The 27,846-nt window shown below is 36.0% G+C and overlaps 5 protein-coding genes across 9 annotated transcripts; 3 read left to right on the top strand and 2 right to left on the bottom strand.

The window, feature by feature from the left end:
- Window positions 1-248: 248 nt before the first annotated feature.
- On the bottom strand, window positions 249-1,283 carry LOC112099586. The gene has a single exon (XM_024187001.1). The coding sequence runs from the start codon at window positions 1,281-1,283 to the stop codon at window positions 249-251; it is 1,035 nt and encodes a 344-aa protein (XP_024042769.1).
- A 4,313-nt stretch (window positions 1,284-5,596) lies between these two features.
- Window positions 5,597-12,449, top strand: LOC18045980 (polyadenylate-binding protein-interacting protein 12). Of its 4 annotated transcripts, XR_002906511.1 has the most exons (12): window positions 5,598-5,893; window positions 6,024-6,555; window positions 6,671-6,781; window positions 6,886-6,930; window positions 7,016-7,088; window positions 7,171-7,283; window positions 7,794-7,853; window positions 7,943-7,990; window positions 8,080-8,148; window positions 11,136-11,197; window positions 11,285-11,431; window positions 12,365-12,449. XR_002906511.1 is itself a non-coding variant. In XM_006441162.2 (11 exons), the coding sequence occupies exons 2-11, from the start codon at window positions 6,100-6,102 to the stop codon at window positions 11,340-11,342; spliced, it is 1,095 nt and encodes a 364-aa protein (XP_006441225.1). In that variant the 5' UTR covers window positions 5,598-5,893; window positions 6,034-6,099; the 3' UTR covers window positions 11,343-11,716. The 4 variants fall into 4 exon arrangements, 3 of the variants coding, with proteins under 3 accessions (XP_024044598.1, XP_006441225.1, XP_006441226.1); XM_006441162.2 differs by lacking the exon at window positions 12,365-12,449 and having other exon boundaries at window positions 6,034-6,555; window positions 11,285-11,716; XM_006441163.2 differs by lacking the exon at window positions 12,365-12,449 and having other exon boundaries at window positions 11,285-11,716.
- LOC18045979 (RNA-binding protein 24-B) lies at window positions 12,028-13,750 on the bottom strand. Its single transcript, XM_006441161.2, has 5 exons — window positions 13,279-13,750; window positions 12,955-13,172; window positions 12,704-12,740; window positions 12,362-12,620; window positions 12,028-12,227 (listed from the first exon to the last, which is right to left on the bottom strand). The coding sequence occupies exons 1-5, from the start codon at window positions 13,504-13,506 to the stop codon at window positions 12,145-12,147; spliced, it is 825 nt and encodes a 274-aa protein (XP_006441224.1). The 5' UTR covers window positions 13,507-13,750; the 3' UTR covers window positions 12,028-12,144.
- A 1,219-nt stretch (window positions 13,751-14,969) lies between these two features.
- Window positions 14,970-18,712, top strand: LOC18045978 (probable proteasome inhibitor). 2 transcript variants are annotated; one of them, XM_006441160.2, is made up of 9 exons: window positions 14,972-15,266; window positions 15,362-15,536; window positions 15,625-15,750; window positions 16,347-16,433; window positions 17,094-17,171; window positions 17,339-17,373; window positions 17,462-17,525; window positions 17,606-17,683; window positions 18,343-18,712. In XM_006441160.2, the coding sequence occupies exons 1-9, from the start codon at window positions 15,092-15,094 to the stop codon at window positions 18,410-18,412; spliced, it is 888 nt and encodes a 295-aa protein (XP_006441223.2). In that variant the 5' UTR covers window positions 14,972-15,091; the 3' UTR covers window positions 18,413-18,712. The 2 variants fall into 2 exon arrangements, with proteins under 2 accessions (XP_006441222.2, XP_006441223.2); XM_006441159.2 differs by lacking the exon at window positions 16,347-16,433 and having other exon boundaries at window positions 14,970-15,266.
- A 752-nt stretch (window positions 18,713-19,464) lies between these two features.
- On the top strand, window positions 19,465-20,701 carry LOC18045977 (small heat shock protein, chloroplastic). The gene is made up of 2 exons (XM_006441158.2): window positions 19,465-19,919; window positions 20,175-20,701. The coding sequence occupies exons 1-2, from the start codon at window positions 19,655-19,657 to the stop codon at window positions 20,609-20,611; spliced, it is 702 nt and encodes a 233-aa protein (XP_006441221.1). The 5' UTR covers window positions 19,465-19,654; the 3' UTR covers window positions 20,612-20,701.
- The last annotated feature ends 7,145 nt before the right edge of the window (window positions 20,702-27,846 follow it).

Raw genomic sequence — 27,846 nt, 5'->3', positions numbered from 1 at the left:
CACACAAAGCTTGGAATATAACCCAAATCAACCTCTGCAATAGATGTATAAGGGAAGTAACGAGCTTTGAAAATTTGGCCAACAAGAGACTTCAGATTCGATAAAAGTTTCCAAACTTGCTTCCCCAACATGGCCACATTGAAGTCATGTAGATTTTTTAAGCCAATTCCTCCATGTGTCTTTGGTTCGCAAAGAAACTTCCACTTCATCTAGTGAATGCCACCTCCACCATTGCGGCTGTTTCTCCATCAAACTGAGTTCATCATAGTTTCGAGCTCTCTGGAAAGATCAAGAGGCAGAAGGTAAACTTGCATGGCATAATTCGGGATAGCTTGAGCCACTGTTTTTAATAGGATTTCTTTCCCAGGTCTTGACAGCATCCTGATACTCCAGCTGCGAAGCTTTTGCCATACTCTGTCATAGATAGATCGAAAAACTTCTTTTTTGTTCCTGCCAACAAGAGAGGGTAATCTAAGATAAGTGCCATGGTTAGTAGTAGCATTAAGCTCCAAAGTATCACATATAAGCCCCTTCACATCTTCGTTAACATTCAAACTGAAAGAAATGGAAGATTTGTTAAAGTTCACCAATTGTCCTGACCATTGACCATAAGTCGCAAGAATGTGCTTAATTAAACGAGCTTCACTTTGGTTGGCTTTGAAAAACATAAAACAATCATCTGCAAAAAATAGATGAGATACAACAAGAGCCCCTTGAGCAACTTTTACCCCATGAATTAAGCGAGCCAACTCATGTTTACGGATTAACGCATTGAGACCTTCCGCACAAAGAATGAATAAATACGTCGATAAAAGATCCCCTTGGCGAAGCCCTCTACCTGGAATGATAGGTCCAATCTCCTTCTCATCGTGAGAAACATGATACCGAACTGTAGAGACACATAGCATAATCAACTTCACCCATTTAGCATTAAACCCCAGCCTGAGCATCATAGCTTCCAAAAATTCCCATTCAATTCGGTCATAGGCCTTCGACATATCAATTTTAAGGGTAGCAACTCCAAATTTTCCTTGTCGCTTCCTCTTCAAAAAATGCATAATTTCAGAGGAGATAAGGATATTATCTGTGATGGCCCGACTTGGCACAAACGCACTTTGAAATTCAGAAACCACAGAACCCATGACTAACTTCATTCTATTTGCAAGCATTTTAGCAACAATCTTATACAGAACATTACATAAAGCAATAGGCCTCATATCTGACAACATCTCCGGTTTTGGTTTCTTGGGGATCAATACAATAGAGGTGTCATTTAAACCCATCGGAAATGAGCAAGTATTAATAAAATGCAAACAAGCTGCAGTCACATCCTCACCAACAGTAAGCTAAAATCGTTGGTAAAAGGCAGGATTCATACCATCAGGTCCTGATGATTTGTCTGGATGCATTTTGAAGAGGGCCGCTTTGACATCGCCTGTTGAAAAAGGCTCTAATAGCAACTCATTTTGCTCATAAGTAATCTTTGTCTTTACACAATTTAAAACTTCATCATTTTGGCAACCATCAACAATAAATAGCTTAGAGAAATAATCATAAATCAGAGCATCAATTTCAGCCGAGGTGGTACACGACTGACCTTGAGCATTTCGAAGAGTTGAAATAGAATTCCTACGCTTTCTTGTTGAAGGCATAGTATGGAAGAAGTGAGAATTCATATCCCCTTCTTTGAGCCAAAGTAACCTTGATCTTTGCTTCCAGAAAACCTCCTGACTATGGAAAAGCTCATTAAACCGCTTCCTACCCTCAGTAAACTCCACAATACCAGCTGAATCACGATGCCCCTGCAAAAGAGACATTTTCCTTTTATAGTCAGAAATACGATTGCGAAAGTCACTAGCTAAGTGACCTCCCCAATTAAGCAACGCAGTCCCACAATTTAGAAGTTTTTGTTGAATTGCAATCCCATGAGATGAGGACCAACTAGCCTGAATCATATATGTACAATCAGCCTTTCTAAGCCATATGTTTTCAAATCAAAATCTTCGATGCCTATGAGAATGATTTAGGGGATTTGGGTCCATAAAAATGGGTAGATGATCTGAGGTAGAAGATTGAAGACTCCAAACCCGTGCTTCTTTGAATCGACGAATCCAAGGATCAATAGCAAGAACTATGTCCAATCTTTCCTCCACCCAATTCTCCGTACCCTTAGATCGTTCCCAAGTAAATTGATAACCCTCCATGCCAATATCACTGAGGCCACTATCAACCACAACTTGTTTAAACCCCTGCAACTTCCAATTTGGGTGCTCATTCTTCCCTCGCTTCTCATGAGCAGCTAAAAGATCATTAAAGTCCCTGATGCATACCCAGGGAAGGGAAGACACAGTAGTTAAAGTGCATAGAAGATCCCAAGACTCTCGACGACGGCTAGACTCCGGGAACCCATAGAAGCCCGTCATCCTCCACTTGCCCATGTCCTGATACTTAACCTCCACATCAATACAGTTCTTAGAAAATTTTAATAATCTAACATTGCTGTTTGCTTTCCAAAAGAGAGCAAGACCTCTACTCCAGCCCACTGGGTCAACTGTGAATAAACCTTCATAGCCCAATTTTGTTTTTAAACCTTCCAACTTCCTTCGATTACACAATGTTTCAATAAGAAAAATAAAAATCGATTTCTTACATTTGGCCAACTCTTCCAGCATTTGACTGTTTGTGGTTGGCCAAGCCCACAGCAGTTCCAGCTTAAAACACTCATTGGTCTCGGTGGGCCTGAACGACAGGGTCCACCTCTGGTCCGTTTTTTAAAATTGATTCCAAAAGCATCGATTAGGAAGTAACCTCTCCTTCAAATCCCACTTTGCTGCATGACCCAACTAGCGACCTTCTCTTTTTAGCATCATTAACAATTAACCCCTCATCCATTTCATCCCCAGAATCTCCATTGAAATCAATCACATTAATTGTCCCCTTAACTTGCTTTCCTTGCACACTTGGTGGAGTCCTAGTTGGCAACAAAATATCATCTTCCTTACCAGCTACCATAATCCCCACATCCTCGTTCCCATCAATAGTCTTACGTATAGCATCTCCTTGATTCGTGGCCAAAACCGGATCAATTACCATGGTAACTATGACATCCACGCTCCTTCCTTTTTCCTTGTCATCTTCTCCCAGCAGTACTGACCGCAACCACCGTTCACCGGAATTCATTGCATTCTTTTTATTTGGTGCTTTCAGCCAGTGACCATAGCATTTTACAATTTCACCAGGAGGGCAATCATACAATTTGGGACATTGCTTTTCAGTATGGCCAAGTAATCCACAAATAAAGCAAAAAATATTTAGACGTTCATATTTAAAATCAACCCAAATCCAGTTTCCGCCCGCTTTTTTCATTTTCATCCTTCGCTTAAGAGGTTTCCTAACATCTACAGACACTTGTATGCGCATGTAGTTTCTCCAAACCCCCATTAGATTATATGCATCGGACTCCAAAAAAGTGCCTATATAGTTGCCAATATCTTTCAGAATTTTTTCAGACATAAAACCGATTGGCAGGTTGTAAACCTAGATCCAAAACGAAGTAAAGCACAACAGGACATTCTGGGGTTGTTCATTTTCCTTCAGCCTTTTAAGGATTAAAATATGTTGGTCAAACTTCCATGGTCCCGATTCAAGAACCCTTTTCAAGTCAACTTCATGAAAGAATTGGAATAGGAAAAGCGTGGGAGATAAATCCTTGATACACTCTCCTTTCCCCGGACGCCATAAGGAAGCCATAGTATTCTTCATGGCAAGGAAGTTAATTACTTTATCTGTAAGGAATCTGCCCACCAGACAAAACCGAGAATCAATAGTCCCTAGACCACTCTCATTAACATCATCTCCTTCTACAATCAGACCTCCTTCCTCCTCTTCCTCCAAATTGATATGAGCGTAACCAATGTTGATTTCAAAATCCTACTCTCTTCCTGACATTGCACTTGACTAACCCGAAAAGTCACAAAAATTCTGACTAGAAAGCTTTAATTTAGGAACTTCACGAAAGAAAACTTGTCATTATAGACAAGACAGACAAACTTGTCTCCAAGACAAGACTAAAAAATGATATGTTTATAAATATGTAAATAAATTTTATTGAACGTTATGTCCAATACCATCATTTCTATTTTTACAACAACTCTATAGTAAGATTTATTAAACACATACAATTATTTTTAAAACTTATAATGCTTTTAAAAATAAATTTTACCAAATATTTATCTAATTTTTTTTACAGCTGATTATTTTTATAGTATAGATAACATCAATTATTTTAAAACCTAAAACATTACCAAACCGACCCTTCGTAGATAACTGCGAAAAATATTTAGTTGTGTTGTCAAATTATATTTGCAAGTTTGCCAGGTGAGTTGCCAAAAAACTTAAACAAACAAAGCCTTAGACATATGTTAACCAAATGATGGTTATATTCCCCGCATTTTTTTTTTTTTGGGTAAAGCCACCACCGTATGATTAACAGAATCCACCCATAAAAAAGATTAAAATGAATATATTTTTTAAATCCACCCCATAAATAACAAAAGTAACGCTGTGCAAAAGTAACATTGTACATCTAATATTTATAATATTTTTTTTCCTTTTAACTTTCTCCACATCTTTGTTTGTTTTAGTGTTTTTGAAAAAAAAAAAATTACTTGTTTGAAAAACCATTATCGTATAAATCTCGAGATGTAGTATACATTTATGTTTAAACACTGATTGTTTTATTTTTTAATGAAATAATATTAACTCCCATATCACCCTAGAATAAATCCACATTTAAGTATATGTGCAACTGTTTATTTTAATGGCTTCAGTTTGTTAATTTAGAAAAATTAATTTCGGATTACTTCTCTCATGAATTGACTGTTTTTTCGTGAATTAACTATCTTCAAATCCTCGCTTACTTGCTAAATTCGTAACAATGTTTCAACACATAGCTCTTGTATCATTTTTAGAATTAGACAAATTGATCTTATGAGGAAACATTCTTACTAACAATAAAATTTTACAAACTAATTATTATTAACTAAGATTTGGTTTTGATCTGATTTTCAATGTAAGCTTCAATTGTACCAAATAAAAAGATTTGAATTAAAAAATATTTCATTGGAATTGATCAAATTTAATAAAATTCATCAATATGGAACTAAAGCAACCGCATGGTATAAAAACATTCAAATATCTTAATATGTTAATATGATTATTGTTATAAAGTTGAAGGTAACAAAATACATGATTCAGTTTAGTGCGAAAAAAAAAAAGAATTCCTTAGAGCTTGTTTATGAACGGCCATGGCGATTAGTTTTAAATTTAATGTTTGTTGAATTATTATGTTCAATAATTGGATATCTTTAATTCTTTGTTCGGTAGCACGTATAAAGATACAAAAAATTTTGGTTAGATAGAAAAAGGAAAGATAAGATATGGATAAATCTTGGATTTACATTATTCTCGTAATTGATATGCTGGGCATGTATGTATGACCATTTCGAATGTATGTATGTATGCATGTATGTATGTAGATGTATGAGAGAGAATAAAATGCGTGATGATGGCACACACCCGCTAACGGACGATCCAAAGAAAATCAACATAAAAGGGACACAGATAGCATTTTGCAACGCATTAGAAAACAAACAAACACCCCTTTATCTGTCGCTCTTAAACCCTCTTTTTATCAATTTACAAAAAAAAACTAAAAGAGCAAAAAAGTTTGTATTCTGTTTCACCCAATTTCATTTTGGGAAGTGATCATCAGTTTTATCTTTTCTTTTCATTTTGGGTGGGTTTTGGTGGTTGCTTCGGTTTGGTTTTTGCTTTGCTTCTTAATCTTTACATCATCACATTTATGGAAAGTTTTTAGATAAGAGAGAATAAGGTAAGAGCTCTGTCTCTCTCTCTTTCTCCCACTGCTGTTCAATAAGATTCTGGGTTTTTCTCAAAATTTGTTTTTTTTAATATTTAAATTTAAAGCATTTATCTTAGATCATTGACTAATAAAAGAGCAGATTTTCACAGAGATATCTCAGAAAAAAAAAAGAGACCCATTTTGGGGGGGGAAAAAAAACTCAGAAACTGATCATCATGGCGGTCGCTGAGAATGCTGGTGCTAAGATCGATTCATCGAATCAAAATTTGGATGACACTGTGGTGTCATCTGACTCAAATGATGTACAAAATTCCAACGATCACTCAAAGGAGAGAAGTGGGAATGGCAATGCCAATATACAGATACAAAATGGGCAGACAAAACCTGGAGCTGGAGCTGGAGGTGGGTTTGTGAATGTGAATGCAAGTGATAATCATATGGAAAGGAAAATGGGTGAAAGTTTCAAGGATTGCGAGATGAGGGATTTGGTGGATATGTTGTCCAAGTTGAATCCCATGGCTGCTGAATTTGTGCCTCCTTCTCTTGCAAATGGTCAAATTTTTAATTTTAATCCTGCCTTTTTCGGCCCTAATGGATTTGGGTACACTAATAATTTTATAATGCACACTGATGGCACTGCAAATACCAATGGACATACTACCACTAGAAGGGTATGTGTGCCCTTTACTTTTGATCTTGAGTTGTTTTAAGCTTCTTGTATGGCTCTTAGTTTGGTATTTTCTTTCTTTGATTAAGGTACTTTGTCTTTTTAATACTGCTTTTCAGAAGAGGAATGGTTATAGTCAAGGGAAACGAAGGATGAATTGTAGAACAAGTAATGCACAGCAAGACGAGGTAATCAGGAGGACTGTGTATGTATCTGACATTGATCAGCAGGTAAAGAGCTGGAACTTTCTGCAAAGTTATTGCTTTTATGCTTTAGTTTGTTTTTATTGTGCACTGATGTTTACTATTGTTTCCCTATTTTTTCTGTATGTCAGGTTACTGAAGAGCAGCTTGCAACGCTCTTTCTCACTTGTGGACAGGTATTCTGTGTTTTATTTTGCTCTCATATTCCCTTTATAGTTTGATAGTAGTGGCTTATGCTCTGAAATTATTACCTGTCCTAAGGTTGTTGATTGCCGCATCTGTGGTGATCCTAACTCCGTCCTCCGTTTTGCCTTCGTTGAGTTCACTGATGAAGGTATTGTTAAAAGCTTATGCATACTATATTCATTAATAGACATTTGTTCTTGTTCTGAATTTCAAAGAAAATGTGCTTGCAGAAGGTGCAAGGGCTGCTCTGAGTTTGGCTGGGACTATGCTTGGGTTCTATCCTGTTAGAGTGCTGCCTTCAAAAACTGCAATTGCTCCTGTTAATCCAACCTTTTTACCAAGGGTGAGACATCTGTTATAACCACCTGCCTCACTATAGTTAACAACTATCCTCAAAATTTTTATGCAATTAAGCCCCTTCATTTTCAAAATTTTCACGATGCCAGTTAGATGTGAAGTTTTTATATCAAATGACTTTGCCGTTTTGTTTTTTGCAAAAATTTAGTCATGTTAGGTGTGTTATGCAAACTTTTGTAAGTTTGTTTTGAATATTTTTAGTAGAAATTTCGCATTTACCTCATGAAGAAGATTTGGCGTCTGGAGGTATGTTTTTGTTAACCAAAAACCATGTTGTTGTTCTCTCTTTTTTCCTTTCTTCCTTTCCTTTATCCCTCTGTTTCTTTCTCTGCCCTCACTCGCTCCGTCTTTTCTTTTTTTGTCTCTCTCTGTGCTTATCATCTGGTTCTGTATCATGTTTAAAGTTTTGTTTTATTTCATTTTCTTTGAAAAACCCTACATTCAAGCTGCATGGATCTTAATTTTGGTGCATTGATTGGCTTTCTAATCTTATCAGTCTGAAGATGAACGTGAGATGTGCTCAAGAACTATTTATTGTACAAATATTGACAAAAAGGTACTTTCTATTTTGCCATTTATTGTAGTATGTGATTTGGAGCAATACCGGTTACATTTGTTTTTGACTTGTTTGTCCAATTGATGTAGGTTACTCAAGGAGATATCAAACTCTTCTTTGAATCAGTTTGTGGGGAGGTTTGTTGTTGCTTAAATGACCAACCTAATGAAGTGATTTTGTCCTTCAATTATTCATGGTTTCTTATGGACACATTTTATTTGTGCAGGTTCAACGTTTGAGGCTGCTTGGAGACTATCAGCATTCAACTCGTATTGCTTTTGTTGAGTTTGCGATGGTAAGCGAGCCGTTTTCATGGCATGCTTGTTTTTTATAACCTGTTATGTGAACAAAAACACTTGGTCCTTGCTATTAATTGCAGAAACAATTGTATTTAGAGTTTACATAGAATGTAATTCAAATTTGACCGAAAAGCCTCTTTTTTGGGTTAGAATCCTTTGCACTGGATGTATATATTTTGTTCTCTTGATGCACAATTAGTGGTATTTTTTATCTTTGTTTAACCCCTTAGCTTACTAAACTACTTTGAGAATTCTTTAATTTCTTGTACTGAGTTGGACTTCTTACTGTCAACAATGAGAATGTTAGATCTTGTTTTAGTAGAGTTTTCTCATTCTACATTACTTTTAAAAGTTTTGGAAAAATTCATGAAAGTGTAATTAGTGACAAGATTATAAGGCATTGGAGAAAAGATAGCTTCCATCTCGGTTTTGTAAATTTATCTTTCTAAGTCCTGTTTCTTTCTTTAATTTTGTTGTTGGTTTATTTTTACTGTTTATGAATTCGATCATTTAGAATTTGTATTTTTAAGCAACACCTAATAATGGCAGCTGAACATCGGACTATTTGTCATAATGAGACGATCTTTGCATGAATTATGGAAAATAGAGTTTTGTCTTTTTGAAAAGGAGAGTTTTGTCGTTTAAATATGCCATTTTGTGATAAATTTAGTAATTATGTTTGTGTAGAAATAAGAAAGCTAGTTCTATATTTGTGTGGTGCTGGTAACACTAGAAGGCATGGGAACTGGAAGTTTTTGTTCATATGAGCAATTCTTTTCTCCTTTATATAGGACTCCAAGCATGCTCTCATGTCCATATGTGTTCCTAATCATTTCTTATCATAGTTAGCAACATGTGTCACTGGCCATTTATCTAAGAGATTTGGGAAATGGGAATTGTAGGAGAAAATTTTTCCACTGCTAAAATGGCAAATTCTTGAGTGATTACCTGAGTTGAGAGAGTTAGAAAGGAGGGGTGGGCTGGGATGTGTGAGGGAGGATGAGAAAGGAGGGGTGGGCTGGGATGTGTGAGGGAGGATGGTTTCTTTCTCTAAATGAAGTCAAATCTTATTTAAACCATGCAAAGGCATAAAATCTTCTCAAACATTGTTTCAAGGCTGGGGTATGCTGAAAATAGAACTGATGTGCTTTCAATTGTTGAGGTGAGGGCTCTTTTGGAATGAGGACCATTGGGCTCTCATTTTTATTCTTTTGAAACGGTGTCCATTATGCCTTTTATGTGCAAATCTACATAAGCTGAAGTTTACTGGGGATAGGCTGTGGTTATCAGTTGCAGATGCCAATTCAGAGCTAGGCAAGGGCTGGGAAGAAATTGAATATAGGAACCCTAAGGCTATAAGGCATAGAGCTTCCAAGGTTAGAGCAATCATAGCTGGGAATCTCACTCATTATCCTGATTTTCATGTTTGGCACTACTGTCCCAACGATAGTTCAACAACCTTCATCTTCTGAAAAGGTTGAAGAGGAAGCACAGCTTTTCAGGTGTTGCAAGTGTCTTATAACAAATTCTTGGGCATGGAAAACTCAAGACATCTCAGTGGTTGGAGACCAACTAGTTTGGTGTTTATTGTTGGCTAGCTATTTTGTTGGATCTGCTTTCAACTGAGGATATGGGTTAGTGTTAGGATGTGGTACGTTGTACATTTGCTATTTGGGGTTCACAGCTCTTCACATATCTAACTCCTTATAATCAGATTCTTTTGCAAGGTTTAGGTTCAATTTGGTATTGTGGTTGGCTGTATACTGTGTGATTGGTGTTCCCTACCTATGCTTAGGCAGGCCATTTATGTATATGCCTCCTATTCTTGTCATCTTCGATTCTTTGTACTGTCTTTCTATCCTTTCACAACTGAGCTATAGCATAACTCACCATTCTTTACAGTATTATGAATATAAAATTTCAATGACTCACCTTGTATGGTTTCTCTCTCTTTTGCTTATGCGCTTATTCTATTTCTTTTTCTTCCTCTTTTTCTTTTTTTTTTTTTTTAATTTTTGGGGGTCTGTTTTGTATATAATTGTTGATTATATAGTGTTTCCCTATAGGACCATCTAGAGATGATAATGGTTGTGAATGTACTTGTTTGCTTTTCTTCTTCTTCTTTGAGAAAGATGTATTTGTTTGCTTGTTGACCCTTTTTAGTTTGTAGATTTAAAAGTTTAGACCCATAACTTCAGTCCCAGCATGTATAAGATACATAATTTGTATTCTAATGTCTGTTCCTGGCAGTTGTGCATTTTGTATTCTCTCTTTATTAATTCATGCTCTGGTAATCTGTAGCGAAAGTTGGGTCTGTCACTAGTTTTGTAATGAGACATGCATGAAAGGTTGCAAATATGGAAATTTTGAGTGCGTTCCTATCCTAATAAAGAAAAGGGGTATCAGCACCACTGGCCTGAAGAGCGAATTTTAGATATTGTTGTGGTGGCTCTCTGGAAGAGTGCTACAACATTGCTGTTACTGCACTACATGTGTTTGGAATTTGGATGTGCCAATTAAGAATGCCTAATTAATTGTTGTTTGATATGGCTTGTTGGGAAATTCTCTACTCTCCCTTCTCCTTTCCCCTTTCGTTTTATTCTTCTTGTTTGATCTTTATCTTCCTAGCAATTCCTTCTTTGTTTTCCCTCATCATTTTGTATTATGGGGTATACATATTGTTAGTATGGTTCTTACGAGTTCTTGGACCACTTACGATTAGAACATTCCTCGTTTTCCCGCTTTCCCTCAGTGATTGGATACGTGATGCATGTCTTTGTGGAATAGGTTCCTGCCTTTGTAGGCCTTGTAAAGTTTGGCAATAGAAAAATGACCTAAACTTGAAGGATGGTAATCGGCTAGAATTCTTTTTGTTTATTATTTTATTGAGGTTTTTTTGTTATATGGAAATTTATATCATGAAAAGATCTCTTAGTTTTTTATTTATGCTACTAAGTTTAATGCTGTAATTTTGCTCTCGCAGGCTGAGAGTGCGATTGCGGCTCTTAACTGTAGTGGTGCTGTCTTGGGATCACTGCCTATAAGGTTGTTTTGGCGGACTGTTCAGTTTTAAATGATATAAATTTCCATTCAGTTTCTATTCTGAAATTTCTCAATGTTTTCTATATGCAGGGTTAGCCCCTCCAAGACTCCAGTTCGTCCACGGGCTCCTCGCCCGCCCTTGCATTGAGTGATGCTCTTGAATGTTCTGTGGATTGATCAACTGCCAATACTATCTTTACATGCATATATACATAGATACAGAAAATATCTTTTGAGGTACTTGTGGTGACTATGTTTATCTTTAGTCTTATGTGTCTCGGCCCGGTATCTCTGTCACCTCTAAGGGGTTATTTATGACATATCTCTCGAGTTGATGCCTTATAGAGAGTTTGGTAGTTATGGGATTTTGAGGATATGAATGCATTAAATCTATGTTTCACATCATTTTGAATTCTGTTGGGGTGGTCCCTGAAACTGATATGTTAGAAATATCTAACAACTGAAGACTTTGAAATATTCTGCAATGTTTTTCTTCTTCACGATATTTACGCTGTTTATTCATATCTGTGTCTGCTAGTTTCTTGTTATGGTTTGCATGCATCTTACTTGGTGGTTGACTCTCCACTCTTGGATCTTTATTGTAAGAATATAATTAAATTTGGTTAAAATAATGAACAATCCCAAAATTTTGATATGTCTTGCACTACTCTTCCTTAAAAAAAATTTCTTTTTTAAGTTTAGTTAAGAAAAGCCTGTGTTAAAAAAAAAAGAAAGTTTTCAATTCTCCTCTCTTTAGAATGTGAAATGTGAATTTTGATCAGCAGAAGCTTCATGACTTGAAAGAGATAGTTTCTATACTATATATATATATATATATATTAGGTACAACGAAAATAAAATGTATGGTAACATCTATGCTAGATAGCTTCTGTCTCTGGTCATTCAACATAAAATTTTTTTGTATAATGAATATGGAAAGACTACTCTCGTTAACCCTTGGTGTTGTCTCGTAGAGAGGTAGTCCCAGTCCCAGTCCTAGTCCCTGGTTGCATTGCCCCTGCTGCTACATTTTCTGTGGCAAATTGCAATATACTTTAATTCTGTTGAACTTTTCAAGTTTTATTTTGAAAATTTGTAAATTGTAGCAGGTAAGATGGGATCGAAGTAGTTCATAGATATGAAAATGTAATAAGATGTATAATTTACCAGTAACAGTGAGCGATGATGGGAAATGCTGGGGAAAATAAGGGAAATGAACCATTTTGGGGTGCTGATTTGGGCTACTCTGTTGCTGCTCAGCCTGAGCCGGAGCCGGAACCGGAGCCTGAGTATACAAATACAATGGAAATGGATGGTAATTTGTATAGGCTCCAGCTCCGGGGAACCTGAACCTGTTGGGATGATAATATGACGAAAACTGTTGTTGTCCTTGCCCTAGCCCACCATAATAAGCATTGTAATAATTCTGCGCAGAGTACACCCACTTTCATTTTAATCAAAACTTGTAATGAGGTGCTGTTCAAGTTATTTAAAGGAACCATAACTAACCATTGAATGATTAATGTTATGGGAGAAAGTAGGATATCTGCATATAATATTAAACAATAACGTAAATTAGTAGCCAGGCAGTAAATTGATGAGAAGAATAATGCACTGGAAGAAAGTTTGAAATAGAGTCCGAAATAAAGGCGAAAGAGGGACGCTTCACCTATGTTTCTGTCACCGTTGCGTCACGGTTGGGACCTAGTAGCATTTTTCAATCATTTATCTAAATTTTTGACTCAGTAATATTAACTCACCCATAAGTTGAATAAGAAAATGCATATTGAGGAGCCGGTGGTTGACCAAAATCAACTGTCGATGGTTCCGCTGCTGTAACATTGCCATGAAGAAGAGGTGGGCGTTTCTTGTGATGAGCACCTAGGTGTGCGAGGTTACAATTAGCTCGCCTTCCATCAATCACTGGATAAGGATTCTCACATGCTCTGCTTGCCGATTCCGGATCCTTAAAAGTTACCTTTAAAAAAAAAGAGGTTAAACAAACAAACTTAATAAAATGAACTAGCTAGCTAGGGATAGGGCTGCAAAGAAAGAGATGAGATGAGACGGGGAATAAAAATTACAAAGCCATATCCTTTTGATTTTCCAGTAACCCTATCAGTAATGACGACGGCTTCAAGGATATCACCAAACTGCTCAAAATAATGCTTCATGGTTTCAGTTCGAGTCTCCCAAGCCAATCCTCCAACAAAGATCTTGCTGTATTTACTCGTCGTCGTTGTTGACGTTGTGTCACTTACCAATACCATCTTGTTCCGGCTTTGCTGCTCGGCCTCAGACATATCAAACATGATACAATGATAGTTAAAGGAAGCCAACGGTCATATAAGTGGGAAAATAAAAAAAGAAATGAAAAAAAAAGAGCCGTTTGATATGTACTATACTTTCTAGGAAAATTTACTAGATTTTCCAAGCCTGTGATCCCGACACAGATACCCTCAACAAGGAAACTACAACTGTTACAAATGATATGAATGTGTTCTCACTATGCTCCCATTGGGTCCAAAGGATACGTGGCTATTACGTGCCTTGCTGTAACCAACTACGTTGATTAATTTATGTGCACAATCTGTCTATTCTTATATTTCTTTTCAGCAACATCAGGCATAAAATAGCCTCTTAGTTTTCGAATTAGTCATACCGATCTTTTTTTAAGATATGCATACTCATTCTTGTATTTTAAAATAATCATATTTTAGACGCGTAATTTTTTTCAATATTAAACAATAATCGCAATAAACTTATGTACACCCTCAAATTTTATCAAAAAACTTTTATATGTAAAAAAATATATATGCGTAATTATTTTTTAAAATATAAAAATTTCTTCGACTATTTCATCGAATGGTGATGTCAACGTCCTTTTCTCTACGTATATATCTTCTTGTACTAATTGGTAATATCTAGTTTGTACGCGTAGAATATGGATCATTTTCCTATTATTAAATTGCATTTAAATAATCTATTGCTTGCAGGCTAAGTATGCTTGTCAACTTCAGAAAAGATACTCTTTCCGGGCCAGCCCAGAGCGAAGCACGAAGTCGCTGAAAACGCTGCCGTTTTGAACCTGTGAACTTCAGCAAATAAACGCTGCCGTTTTGAGGGTGAGAGTTAACTGTCTATTTTCACTCGTGGTGCTTTACTTTGGGAATAACGTAAAATGATAATGGGCCGGTAATAGATTGAGATAGAAATAAAGAATGAGGATGGAATTTTAATATTTATTTGATAAAAATAAATGAGAATATGAATGTATTAGAATGTTAATGATGTGTTTATTTAGTAAAATAAATAAAAATAAAAAATAAAATTGAGAATTAATTTATTAAAATATTTATAGTATTAAATAATATAATTTTTATTAATTAGATATATATATAAATATTATTATAAAAATAATATTAATTAAAATAATAAAATTAATAATAATAAATATTAATAATAATAATTAAAATAATAAAATAAATAAAATTTATTAATAATAAAATTTAAAATAATAAAATTAATCATAATTTAAATAAATTAATAATAAAATTTAAAATAATAAAATTAATCATAATTTAAATAAAAATAATTCAAAAAATATATAAAAATAAAAATAAAATAAAATAAAAATTTAATTCTCATTAGTTCGTTCTTATTCCCAATCCCTGTAAAAATAAAATTCTCATTTTTTATTCTCTAATTATATTAACCACACATTTTATTTTTATCATCAAATTACATTTAAAAATTTAATTTAATTTTATTATGATTCTTTCATTCTTATTCCTTAACCCTCGACTAAATACACCATCAAATTTGCAGACATTCGAAACAAGACCTCGCTCTCTCATAAACTCTAAAAACAAAGACAGGAAAAAAATTAAAAAAAAAATGCCGAACGAGAAATCAGTGATGGCCGTGATAAGAGCGGCAAGACCTACCTTTCGAAACGACTTCGATAAAATTGCATTTGTCGTTCACGCCTCTTTCCTTGCCAGTGGACACGTGTTAACCGCCACTGGACCTGCCGCGGACACCGAGTTCACCTCTCCCTCCTCCTCCACCGGTACTGAAATGAATTACTTCAGCAAAATAATATTTTATTTTATTTACTCATTATTTTTTTAATTACTAAACGGCTGTGTCTTTGTGGTTGTGTAGATGAAGTAGGAATTGATCACTGGAACGAACTAGCTGATGATAATTACGCGTTTCTGTTTATAAACCCTGAGAAAGGTTCAAAGAAAGTGTTGGTGAAGTGTCTCGTGATGAACAGTAAATTGCTGGTTGATGCATTAGCTGAGGGAGCTTCGGAGCCTGTGCATCTCGAAATCAAGTACGCGTTTGGATTTTGGATCCTCTCTTTGTTTTGCAATTTTGTATATTTGTTATATTGTTAATGCTGTGGTGGTGTTTTGTAACAGTGTTGCAGACTACGTTGCAGAAAATGGAGGCAATTACTCTGATAAGTTCAAGAATTTAGAGAAGCTTGTGACAGATCTTGATAAAGACATTATTTCAAAATTATACGGCTCCCCAAAAACAGCTAGGTGAGTTCCCTAAAGTTTGCATATAATGAGTCAGTTGTATTTGAGAACAAAAAACTAATTGCAATTTAGGCATACATGATAATCAGAAAAAAGATGATGATATCATGTTTTTCATTGGTTTTGTGAATGATATATGTAAACCATGTTGGATGACTAAATTTATAAGAGTTATTGTTGTTGATCCTGAAGCTAGGGTCTAGATCAACATTGTGGTTCAATTTATATGTTTTTATAGGAACAGTTGAGCATGTATTGATTTTGTTCGATTACCAATATGATACGAATATATGAAGCAAGTTTTGAATTCTACTTCTGAATGATTTGGAGAATTAAAAAATTGTTTCTTATTTCTTTGCTATATATTTCACATTGAAATGTAGCTTTCTTGTCAATGATTCAGTGTACACCTAATTTTCCAAAGTGGAGTATTGTGTTAAATATGGAGTTATATTCTTTTTGCTGAAATTTGAAGCTGTTATATGTTTTATTTATTTTCATTTTTATTTTTATTTTTTAATTTTGATCCGCCTAGAGATGCACAACAAGGATGCCATCTTTTAAATAAGCTTTTCACGGAATTTTGTGGTGCTTTGCAGCTCAGAAAGATGTGAAGGATCAAGGCCTATTGTAACCGATCCTGCTTTTGGATTTGAGCATGACGGGCCTCAATCTTATGTTACAGGGTTAATCTTTGCTTTTCTTTTTGTCTTTTTCTTTCTTTGGGGGGTTTTCTTTCTTTTTTTTTTTTTGGGGGAGGGGGGGGGGGGGGGGGGGGCTGTAAGTCTGAAGGGGGCTTTCGGGGATAATCCCATTCTTGGCTGAAAAGCTAATCTTACTATCATTGACTAATTTTATTCCCTGTATATTCATGGGACTTAGATTAATACATTGCAATTGCTACAGATTCATTATATGATGCATTAAAAAATTTCTTCAATTATTATGAACTCTGTTGTTCATGTGAGTGACTATTTATGGTAATTGACGATGGACTAGCAGAATAATGTTGTCTTTGAGTCTTAGTACCCAATAATCTTTCATATCTTGAAATTGGGTAGTGATGGTCTGTTTACTGTGACCATTTGTTTCTGTTCTAACTTCCAAAGGATGAGGCTTTTGGTGCTTGGTCGTAAGTTTCCCATGCTATTTTGAAGTACAAAATATAATGTTCTGCACTTGCCTGTTGATTAAATAGCAAGTTTGGATGCTCATATGCCAAACTTACCAGATTTCCAGAATCTCTAGGCTTGAATTGAATAATTATTGGCAATTCCTCCCTTTGATCACCCCTTTCGCTATGATAACCCAGAGACTCTAACTTTGTGTGGTAATTTGCTTTGTAGAATTCCTGTTCCTCCTATCAACCCAAGTCGTGGTAGCGATCTTTTTCCTGGCCCTGGTGCTGGAATGTATCCTAGAAGGTATGTTAGTATCCATATTATTGATTGTTTGTCATTGCTATTTCATTCTACTTGTAACATGTATATGTCTATTTTAACTGCGTGTCACTATCCGAAATCATTAATTGTTTGTCATTACTATTCTTTGTAATTGTAACATGTATATGTCTATTTTAACTGCCTTTCAGGGGTGGCTTTGGCGGTGATGGGAGCATGCTAATAGGTCTGTAAGACAAGGCTTGTTTTACTAAGTTGTTTGATATAAGTTTGTCACCTCTCCAGACTTACTGACTTTTATCATGTGGACACAGGACCTGATCATCCTGGCTTTTTTGGTGGAATTGGTGGAGACCCTAGTTTTCCTGGAGGGAACCCGTGAGTTCTTAAGAAAATGTCTTGGCTTATTTGAAATTAGCATCTGTGTGGGATCTGATTCTTTTGGATTTGTGATGCAGGCCTGTTCCTCCAGGTGCTCGTTTTGATCCCTACGGCCCGCCTGGAATTCCTGGATTTGAACCTAATCGTTTTGTCAGGTATATGTGAATTAAGATTCTCATGGTCTTATAACATGGTAACTTACAGAAGAAAATTGAGGGAAGAGTGAAATTCAGCATTCCTCATGTAAACATATGGTTATAAGTTGTATTTGTCTACCTAACCTTCATTTGGCTCATTGATTTTGTGGTCTAGGGTGATTAATAGTTAGCTCAATCTAGTGATTCAGCCTGACCTGATGGTGATATCTGGTCTGTTGTGGTTCATTTGAAGAATTTATGCCATCACTATTTGATAAAATTATGAAACTTTTCATGTTCCATATGCAGGATTTGCACTTGATGAAAAATTGCATATGATGGTCCATTTTTTGGGAGTTCAAGTTGAATGAATTAGAAAAGAGAAAATAAAGAAAGAAAAATGTTGGTATTTGGGACATGTATTTCATTTTGCATTAGGCACGCAAAGAGTTGGTGAACACAAATTTTAGCGACTTTTCTGCACTTACAAATAAATATGAAAATATTCTTGCTATTGCCCCTTTTCTGAAGCTTTTTCTAGCAACTGGTGCCGACCTTTGAGTTTGATCATTAAGGGATTCTTTCAATAAATTTGGCACACTATTGTTTGAACACAAACAGAGATCAGATTAAGATGGTGTGGAAATCTGACATTTTTTGCTTTCTTGTACTAGCAGAAACCCACGAGGGCCTGATCGGACTCATCCAGACCTGGAGTTTCGCCCGGGTGGTTCTGATTTTATCTAAGAGACTTCCTGGACGCGTTTGATCCACATTCGATTGTTTTCGTTCTTGTCTGTTTTGGCTGGGAATTTCATTCCAGCCGTGTAGATCTTCAGTTTATATTGTGGCTTGAGTTATAGCATTTTGTATACTCTGGTTTCTTGGTGTTTCTGTATGGACGGGTAGGTATTTTGCCGACCAAATGCCAAGTAGTAAACTCAAAAAATAGCTATTTAAAGTTTGTTACCATACGACTGTACAAGGACTGTAAATGCATTTACCATCTAATACAACTTAGCATACACGGTCTTATGATTTATTCAATAGTTTTGGTAAGCTTACAAAATTTGAAATTCAAAGTTTATAATCGATCCTCATATAGCACCAATGAAAGAGGTAAAGAGCAACATTATTTTTGCACGGCAGTTGCTACGGTTGGAGCAGCTCCAACGTAGAATAGTCTCCAGAACCGTTGGATGTCTGTAACTGAATTTAAAATAATTGTAACAATTGTAACAAGATGCGTTCTGGAAGTTGTTCTATCTTGAAATTGCTCCAAGCTAGCTGAACGCATTTTGTCTAAATGTATTTCCTACTCGGTGCATATGAAGTCCAATCAAATTCCTTGTCAACTAATAGAAAGCCTATTCCATAGTTTCTACTCTGAACTTTTAGCTCGACGGGGAAAGATTTTTTTTTTATTTTCACCAATAATTTGGCCCTGTCCTGGGGGACTGTTAACGGAATGTCTTCCAATATTAACGTTTCTATATTTTTAATTCATTGGTAGTTTGGTGTATGTTACCGGACTTTTAAAAAAAAAAATTATTAGTACTTAATGAATGTTGCTTAATTTTCACTATTCACCAGTAAAAAATTCAAAACAGTCCAACTTGTACTATGTTTGGGACAATTGAAAGCATGATCCGAGTCCTTTAATGTAAAATACAATAAAATATAAGGGTCCAATTGTAAATAAAAAGTTTTTCATTCGCGATGCTTCCCGAATGGATGAGAAACCAGTAGAAAGAAGAAGACACAAAAGTATAATCACGTATAATTTGGATGGTGGATGATGGGCGTTGAGTCCAGAATTTTCGTACTCTACAAGTTTCATGATGCCTCTCCAATCTTTCACACTTGTTCACATCTCATTGATTGCCTCTCTCTCCCTGTGTGTGCGTGTGTATGTATATATCTCCACTCCTCACTCCACGAAACCATCGGTCGATTCTCTCAAGTGCTCAGAAAACAAAGTGAAAATAAATGGCTGCAACATTATCTATCTCATCATCATCACCCTTGGTATCGCGCGAGGCCAGGACCTCAATAGCTAGGAGAAATGTGGCGCCATGCTCGGTAACCTTACCGGCAACGTCAAGGAAAGGCGCCTATCGGCTACAAGCCGTGAGAGCTCAGGCTGGTGGGGAGAACAAGGATACTTCGGTTGACGTCCATGTTAATTCCGGTAACCAAGGAACCCAAGCGGAGAGGAGGCCTCGAAGAACGGCTCTCGATATTTTACCTTTCGGTAAGTTCAGCGAATTAAATTTGTCTTTGCCTTCGTCCGTTGCCTGTAGGATTCAGTGATTTAAATAATACAAGTTTTACATGCTCTGTTAGACTATGTTAGTTTGCGTTGCAGCTGCTAGGGGTATTGAGCAGTTGCCTTTGCATGATTTTATAGTTAATAAAATACTGATTATGTTAAATCATAAGGTTTGGAAGTAAATTGAACACCGATTTAATTACCCAATTCTAAAAAATGTACGACTTTGGGTTGCAGGTTTGATGGATCCCTCGTTTCCAACGAGGACAATGCGGCAGATGCTGGACACAATGGACCGTCTATTAGAGGATACGATGGCTTTTCCGGGGAGGAGCCGGGCTGGCGGGGGAGGCCAGGTGAGAACACCGTGGGACATCAAAGAGGAGGAAAATGAGATCAAAATGAGATTTGACATGCCTGGACTCTCTAAGGAGGATGTCAAAGTGTCGGTGGAAGATGATGTCCTTGTCATTAAAGGAGAGCACAGGGCAGAAGAAGCTGGAGGTGATCCGAGTTGGTCTGGTGCAAGTTTTAGCTCTTACGATACTCGTCTCCAGCTTCCTGATAACTGTGAGAAAGATAAGGTCAAGGCAGAGCTCAAGAATGGTGTTCTTTACATTTCAATTCCTAAGACCAATGTGGAGCGCAAGGTCATTGATGTTCAGATTCTGTAATTATAATGATGTGTGCCTAGCGCAATGTGTATGTTAAGGTTTTGTGATCTACATGTCCAGCTTTTTAAGTGCATAAATAAATTGAGAAATTTATGTATAGAATTATGTTGGGGAAGGAATACTGTAAGCGGAAATAATTTTTTTTGTGTGATTAAAATAAGATGTTTATCACAAATAAATAGATAAAAATAAATTAATAAATTTAAAGTAAAAATTAATTATAAGACATAAATTTTTACGTGAAAATTTTATAGTGGGAAAAATTACGAGATTGTAGTTTGATATAATTTTTTATTATATTAATGAGATTATAGTATAAATTTTTCTCTAAATAATACTAAAGGTTATTAACATTAAGAATTTCATTATTCTTAATTTACAGTAATAATTTAATAATTATTTTTTTAATAAATAAGTATTTTAAATAATAGTTAAAAAGAGAATAAAATAAAAATCAATACCAATAAGATTATAGAAGGCGATGTTAGAAATTTATTCTCAAAATTTAGAAGAAAATAGAGTTAATTTCGTCTTCCAATCACTTAATTAAAGATTGAAATCACTATTTTCTTCTACCGACTTTTCTCTCTCTCTTTTGCCGCTTTTCTTCCACTAAAAGTTGCTGCCGTTATTTTTCATGCACAATTCCATTAGGTCAGCGCTTGCTTTTATAGCCAAATTACATGATAAATTTCATCCAAGTTTAAGGTTTAGTAATAATTACAAACCAATGGACTTTAGACTTTTGGATCCTAAATAAGATAAACCCAACAAATCTTCCCCTCCAGATCATGTGGGGGCACCACCAAGCCTGCTCTCTGCATACAGCTTTTCAGCTTCTCCTTAGGCAATGACTTTGTTATCATATCTGACCCATTCTTCGTTGTGTGTATCTCCTCAAACTGCAACTGTTTCTTCTCAAGCACGTCTCGTATCCAATGTTACCTCATTAATATGCTTGGATTTTAAATGGTATGTTGAATTCTTTGCTAAATGAATGGCACTCTGCAATACACAATAAAATTATCTTGCTTCATACCCAACTCTTGTAGGAAATTCTTCATCCACAAGATTTCTTTGCAACTTTCAGTAATTGCAATATACTCTGCTTTTGTGGTAGACAAAACAACACAATGCTAAAGTCTGGACTGCCATGAGACTGCTCCCCCTACAAAGGTGAGCAAATATCCTGATAAACATTTTCTCGAGTCAACATCTCCTGCCATATCTGCATCCGTGTACACTTGTATCACAAATTTGTCACCACCAAAACATAAACAAGCCTTGGAAGTGCCTCTGAGATATCTGAGAATCCACTTCACTGTTGTCCAGTGTTCTTTATCCGGATTGGAGAGAAACCGACTAACTACACTAACTGTATGAGCAATATCTGGTCTTGTATAAATCATGGCGTACATCAAACTACCAACTGCCAAAGCATAAGGAACTCCTCTCATCTCTTGCTTCTCTTTTTCACTTGTAGGACAATGCTCAGAACTAAGCTTGAAATGCCTTGCAAGTGGAGAACAAACAAATTTTGCCTTGCCCATGTTAAATCTTTCAAGAACTCTTCCAACATATACTTCTTGAGATAACTATAACTTCCTAACTTTTCTATCACGAGAAATCTTCATGCCAAGAATCTGTCTCATCGGTTCCAAGTCTTTCATTGCAAAAGACTTGCTAAGCTCTCTCTTCAGATTGTCAATCTTATTAGCATCCTGGCCACCAATTAACATATCATCCCCATAAAAGTAAAAGAATGATAAAATCATTATCACCAAACTTCTTCACAAAAACACAATGGTCGCACATAATCTTGTTGAAACCATGATTCTCCATGAAATAATCAAATTTCTTGTACCACTATCTTGGTGCTTGTTTCAGCCCATACAAACTTTCTTCAACTTACACACAAATTCTTCTTTACCTTTGATACTAAATCCTTCAGGTTGCTCTATGTATATTTCCTCCTCTAAGTCATCGTGTAAGAAAGTTGTCTTTACATCAAGCTGTTCAATCTCCAAGTTCAAACTAGTTACTAATCCCAAAACAACTCGGATAGAAGACATCTTCATTATAGGAGAAAATATTTCTTCAAAATCAACACCTTTCTTTTGACCGAAATCCTTTACAATCAATCTAGCCTTATACTGTTGTTGTGATTTATTTTCAATCTTTAACCTGTAAACCCACTTGTTCTTCAATGCTCTCTTTCTCTTAGGCAGCTTCATGAGGTCAAAAGTGTTGTTCTCATTCAAGGATTTCATCTCCTCTTGCATAGAGACATGACTTCTTCAAAACATTTTGGCTCCCCTCCATCTATAAGCATCATATACTCATGTGGAGGATATCTAGTGGAAGGTCGTTGTTCGCTAGTAGATCTTCTCAATTCTAGCTCAACTGGCAATGCTGGTGGTTCTAAAGGTGCTTGGTCAACTGGTTCTCTAGGACCACCATTATTATCCTCTCCAGCTCCTTCATGATCATCATGAGCTACAGGTGAAGAAACTGAAGTTGGAATAATAGGAATTTGTAGAAATGACTGAGACTCATCATTCTTCTCTGCATCACCAACTACCTGATCTTCAAGAAACACAACATCTCTACTTCTAATCAATTTTCTAATCTGTACCCAAATTTTTCATGCTGCCTAAGAAAATGCATTCCTTGGCTTTATCATCAAGCTTCGATTTCTTATCTTTGCGGATGTGAACATATGCTCTACAACCAAACACTCTTAAGTGTTTATAAGATACATCTTTCTCAGTCCAAACTCTCTCAGGTACATTGACGTCTAATGGAGCTGAAGGAGAAAGGTTAATCAAGTCAGCTATAGTATGCATAGCCTCTGCCTAGAAGGATTTAGGAAGCTTGGCATCAGAAAGCATACATCTGACCCTCTCTTCAATTGTTCTATTCATCCTTTCTGCGACACCATTCTGTTGCGGGGTCTTTGGTACAGTTTTCTCAAGTTTGATTCTATAGGATCTGCAATACTGCTCAATGGCCCTTTGTACTCACCATTATTATCTACCCTAACGCATTTTAATTTTCTTCTTGTCCCTCTCTTAACATAAGCATGGAAGAACTTAAATATATCAAACACATGGTCTTTATATTTTAAAGCAAAAAGCCACACTTTTCTAGAACAGTCATCAATAAAAGTCACAAAATAAAGTGCACCTCCTATTGATCTACTTTGCATCATGTAAACATCACTGTGAATTAAATCAAGGATTTGTGACTTTCTAGATGGAGAAAAACTTTTAAAAGCTACTCTTTGTGTCTTTCCAACTAAGCAATGAACACAAGTCTTGAGGGACATACCTGCGAAGCTGGGTAGAAATCTTTTTCTGGCAAGAGTTTACAACCCTTTCTCACCAATGTGACCAAGTCTTCTATGTCATATCTCAATGTCAGAATCTTTTACAGCAAATTCACATCTTCCTTCTTGATCTTAGCTTCTATCATATAGTGTTTACTTTCCTCCCCTTAGCTAACACCAGGGAGCCTTTGGTGAGCTTCCATTTTCCTTCACCAAATTAGTTAGTATAACCACCACCATCAAGCTTACTTGTAGAGATTAAATTAAGACGAATATCTGGCATATGTCTAACATCTTGAAGCAACAACTTACAGCCAATGCTGGTTTCCAAGCAAATATCTCCTATGCTTACAATCTTGGATGCCCCCTCATTTCCAATCCGAACATGGCCATAATCACCATTAACATAGAATGTGAAGTAATCACGATGTGTAGTAACATGAAACGAAACACCCGAATCAATCACTCAATCACTAGTATGGCAAGTGAGATTTACTGAACTCTCATCATAAATAATACCCAAATCACCATCAACTATGGCTGCAGTGTTCTCTTTGTCATTTTTCTGAGCATCACCATTTTCTTTCGCCTATTATCTTTTCCACAATCTACTATAACCATATCCAAAGTTAATTTTCCGTTTGGCGCTGAAATATTCACTAACACCACTAATGTCTCCCAACTGTCAGGTAAAGAACTAAGCAACAATAGTGCTTGTAACTCATCATCTAAAATAATCTCCATAGTAGTCAATTGATCAACCAAGTCCTGAAACTCACTAGTGTGTTCAGTTATACTGAGCCCCTCTTTGTATTTCAAGTTAACAAGCCTTTTCATCTGACTGGCTTTATTCTGTGCTGTTGGCTGCTCATAAATTGTCTATAATTTTCTCCAAAGAACATCAGTCCTGGATTCCTTCCCCACATGGTGGTAAACACTTTGATCAATCCATAATCTAATAGTAGCCACGGCCTTCTGGTTTAATTAAGCTCGTTTCTTATCATCTAAATCAGCGGGTCTAGCTTCTTCGCCTTCAATGGGTTCATACAAGTTTTTCATGTACAACAAATCTTCCATCCTATACTTCTAAATACCATAATTCCATGACTTCAATTTAATCATGCATGCTGAGGAATCCTCCTTCTCAACCACACAAGTAATAAAAATAAAACCTGAAACTCTGATACCACTCTGTTGGGAAAGGGACTACTGCAAGCAGTTGCAAATTAAGCAGAAATAAAATATTTTCCCTATTTGTGTGATTAAAATAGGATGTGCACCACAAATAAATAGGTAGAAAAATAAACCAATAAATTTAAAGCAAAAACCAACCACAAGAGACATAGATTTTTACATGGAAAACTCAAAGCGGTAAAAATCACGGGACCGTAGCCCGATATTATCTTCCACTATATTAATGGGATTATATCACAATAACGCCACTGTCAATGATCAATTTCTAATTCCCACAGTAGACGACATGTTAGACGAGTTACATGGGATCGTATACTTCACCAAATTGGACTTAAGGGCCGAGTATCACTAGGTATGGGTAAATCCAGCTGACATTCATAAAACGACTTTTCGTATACACAACGAACATTACGAATACTTAGTAATGTCGTTCGGATTGTGCAACGTGCCATCGACATTCTATGCCATCATGAACTTTATTTTTTGTCCTTATCTCAAAAATTTTATCCTTCTTTTCTTTGACAATATATTAATATACAGCCCCTCTTAGAGTTGTCATCTTGAGCATGTTAAACAAGCAATGGAAATTCTCAAACAGCATCAATTCTTCCTTAAAGCGAGCAAGTGCTCCTTGGTCGAACTAGTTACTACAGGAAGTTTGTCCAAGGGTACGGGATATTGGCTTGACCACTCACAAATCTTCTCAAAAAAGGGCAATTTGGGTGGAATCCAAAAGTAGAAAAAGCATTTATCAATTTGAAAAAGGCCATGACTAGTACTCCTACACTAGCCATGCCTAATTTCAACGATACTTTTTTTATTGAGACAGACGCATCTAGTGACGGCATAGGCACGATACTGCAGCAACAAGGACAATCCATCGCTTTCATAAGTCGTGCCTTGGGAATCACAAAGAAATCATGGTCCACATAGGCAAAAAAGATGCTGGCGATTGTAGAAGCAATACATATGTAGAGACTTCATTTGCTGGGACGAAGATTCATTATTCAAACTGACCAATGCAGCCTTAAGTATTTTTTTGGGCAAAAAATTACCACACTCGAGCAACAACAATGGCTGGCCAAATTGATGGGGTTTGAATATGAAATTCAATATCGACCAGGATGTGAGAATACCGCCGCTAATGCTCTCTCACGCGGCTTGACAAACCTACACTTAACAATTTATTTATGGCGCATGTATCTATATGGGAAAAGATAAAAAAGACTGCCCATGATGATGAATATATGAAGAATAGTACACAACAAGCCTAGACGCAAGCCATTGGCCCTTATTCCATGTGCCATTGGCTAATTTTCTTCAAAGGCAAGGTCGTGGTTCCTCTTCAAGTCCATGAATCATTAATTTTTGAAGCCCACGACACCAAGATAGGAGGTCTTTCAAGAGTGCTACGTACTTACAAACGTTTGAAACAAAAATTCTATTGGCCATCAATGTTTCAAACAATTCATGATTATATGAGTAAGTGTGAAATTTGTCAGAAAACGAAAGCATCAACTCTTAAACTTGCGGATTTCCTCTAGCCATTGTTAATCCCATGCCAAGTCTGGGATGATATCAATGTGAGTTTAGATTCTTCCTTCATTTCGGTATTCTCAAGAATTAACAGAAGATTTAAAAACTAAAATTTTGCTACATCAGTTTGGTATCAAAGCTTAAAGCCTGATTCTTAATTTCCCTCAACAACCTACCCTTTCACTTTTTTTCGTTTGGTTTTACTTGAAAAAATCAAAAACAAAAAAAAATATAGAAAAAATCTAGCAAAAACCTGAGGCCATGGCAGCAACTGCTGTCTACAACTATCAGTATTCTTTCTTGTCGCCATCTTGACAATCAGCCACTACCATCACATTCAGAGGAAGTTGGCCACCAAAACCCTGCCTTTCATACAGCCATTTCTCTGCTAAAATCACCAAAATTTGCCAAAATCTGTGCGATTTCGCCATTGACAGATCATCGATTTCTGCCTTGATTTAACCTACGCAACCACCATCAATCAACTCCTCTCTACTGGCTCACCTTTCTCATTGTTCCCTACCAGTGATCGATGAACTGACTGCCAAAAATCAAAACCAACACAAAATTGCCACATCAATTCAATTTTCCAGTCAATCCACAATGATTTAAGTCAAATATTGCCATCATCACACTTATCGAACTCCAATCTTATATATCTACTCATCGTTGTAGAGTTTTTCAATCACTATCCTTGATAACCCCATTTTTTGCTTATTTATAATTTTGCCTCAGTACTTTCTTTTGTTACAGCATTGCCCTTAAATTTTCTGATCTCATAAAAAACCCAAACAAACAAAAAAAAAAAATCATGAAACCACAACATCATTGTGAAGATTTCATGTTGAAAGAAGATGTTCTAGTTAGGAAGTTGAGAATTGTGCTTTTGATTGCTCTTGATTTTGAGAAAATCTTTACATATAAAGCATAGACATGAACTTGACAAAGTTGTTAGTGATTATGCACTTATAAAGGTAATGTTATTGAGGAAAACAATGATTATACTTCCCTTGACAATATTAATCTTCCAAGAAAAATATTAATTGGCCATTCATGTTAACCAAGTTCTAAACTAGAAAGGAAAACAAAGTCTAAACTTTAAATTAGAAGGAAACCAATCCAAATGTGATAAGAATTCCTAATTTGCATAATTGTTGATGTGAATGATTAAAAGTTT

This window comes from Citrus clementina, unplaced genomic scaffold (genome assembly GCF_000493195.1).
Source record: "Citrus clementina cultivar Clemenules unplaced genomic scaffold, Citrus_clementina_v1.0 scaffold_3, whole genome shotgun sequence".
NCBI classification, from domain to species: domain Eukaryota; kingdom Viridiplantae; phylum Streptophyta; class Magnoliopsida; order Sapindales; family Rutaceae; genus Citrus; species Citrus x clementina.
Note: the sequence above shows the minus strand (reverse complement) of the source record. Positions and strands in the feature narration are given on the sequence as shown.

Excerpts from the sequence above, each read along its gene's own strand:
- LOC112099586 (XM_024187001.1), bottom strand. The coding sequence starts at position 1,283 with ATGGGTTTAAATGACACCTCTATTGTATTGATCCCCAAGAAACCAAAA.
- LOC18045980 (XM_006441162.2), top strand. The coding sequence starts at position 6,100 with ATGGCGGTCGCTGAGAATGCTGGTGCTAAGATCGATTCATCGAATCAA. Across the intron at positions 6,556-6,670 it reads GACATACTACCACTAGAAGG|AAGAGGAATGGTTATAGTCA; the intron begins GTATGTGTGCCC and ends ACTGCTTTTCAG. Across the intron at positions 6,782-6,885 it reads TATCTGACATTGATCAGCAG|GTTACTGAAGAGCAGCTTGC; the intron begins GTAAAGAGCTGG and ends TCTGTATGTCAG.
- LOC18045979 (XM_006441161.2), bottom strand. The coding sequence starts at position 13,506 with ATGTTTGATATGTCTGAGGCCGAGCAGCAAAGCCGGAACAAGATGGTA. Across the intron at positions 12,741-12,954 it reads TTTTCTTATTCAACTTATGG|ATATCCTACTTTCTCCCATA; the intron begins GTGAGTTAATAT and ends TATTATATGCAG. Across the intron at positions 12,621-12,703 it reads ATAACATTAATCATTCAATG|AATTATTACAATGCTTATTA; the intron begins GTTAGTTATGGT and ends TACTCTGCGCAG.
- LOC18045978 (XM_006441160.2), top strand. The coding sequence starts at position 15,092 with ATGCCGAACGAGAAATCAGTGATGGCCGTGATAAGAGCGGCAAGACCT. Across the intron at positions 15,537-15,624 it reads CCTGTGCATCTCGAAATCAA|TGTTGCAGACTACGTTGCAG; the intron begins GTACGCGTTTGG and ends GTTTTGTAACAG. Across the intron at positions 16,434-17,093 it reads CCTCAATCTTATGTTACAGG|AATTCCTGTTCCTCCTATCA; the intron begins GTTAATCTTTGC and ends TTTGCTTTGTAG.
- LOC18045977 (XM_006441158.2), top strand. The coding sequence starts at position 19,655 with ATGGCTGCAACATTATCTATCTCATCATCATCACCCTTGGTATCGCGC. Across the intron at positions 19,920-20,174 it reads TCTCGATATTTTACCTTTCG|GTTTGATGGATCCCTCGTTT; the intron begins GTAAGTTCAGCG and ends TTTGGGTTGCAG.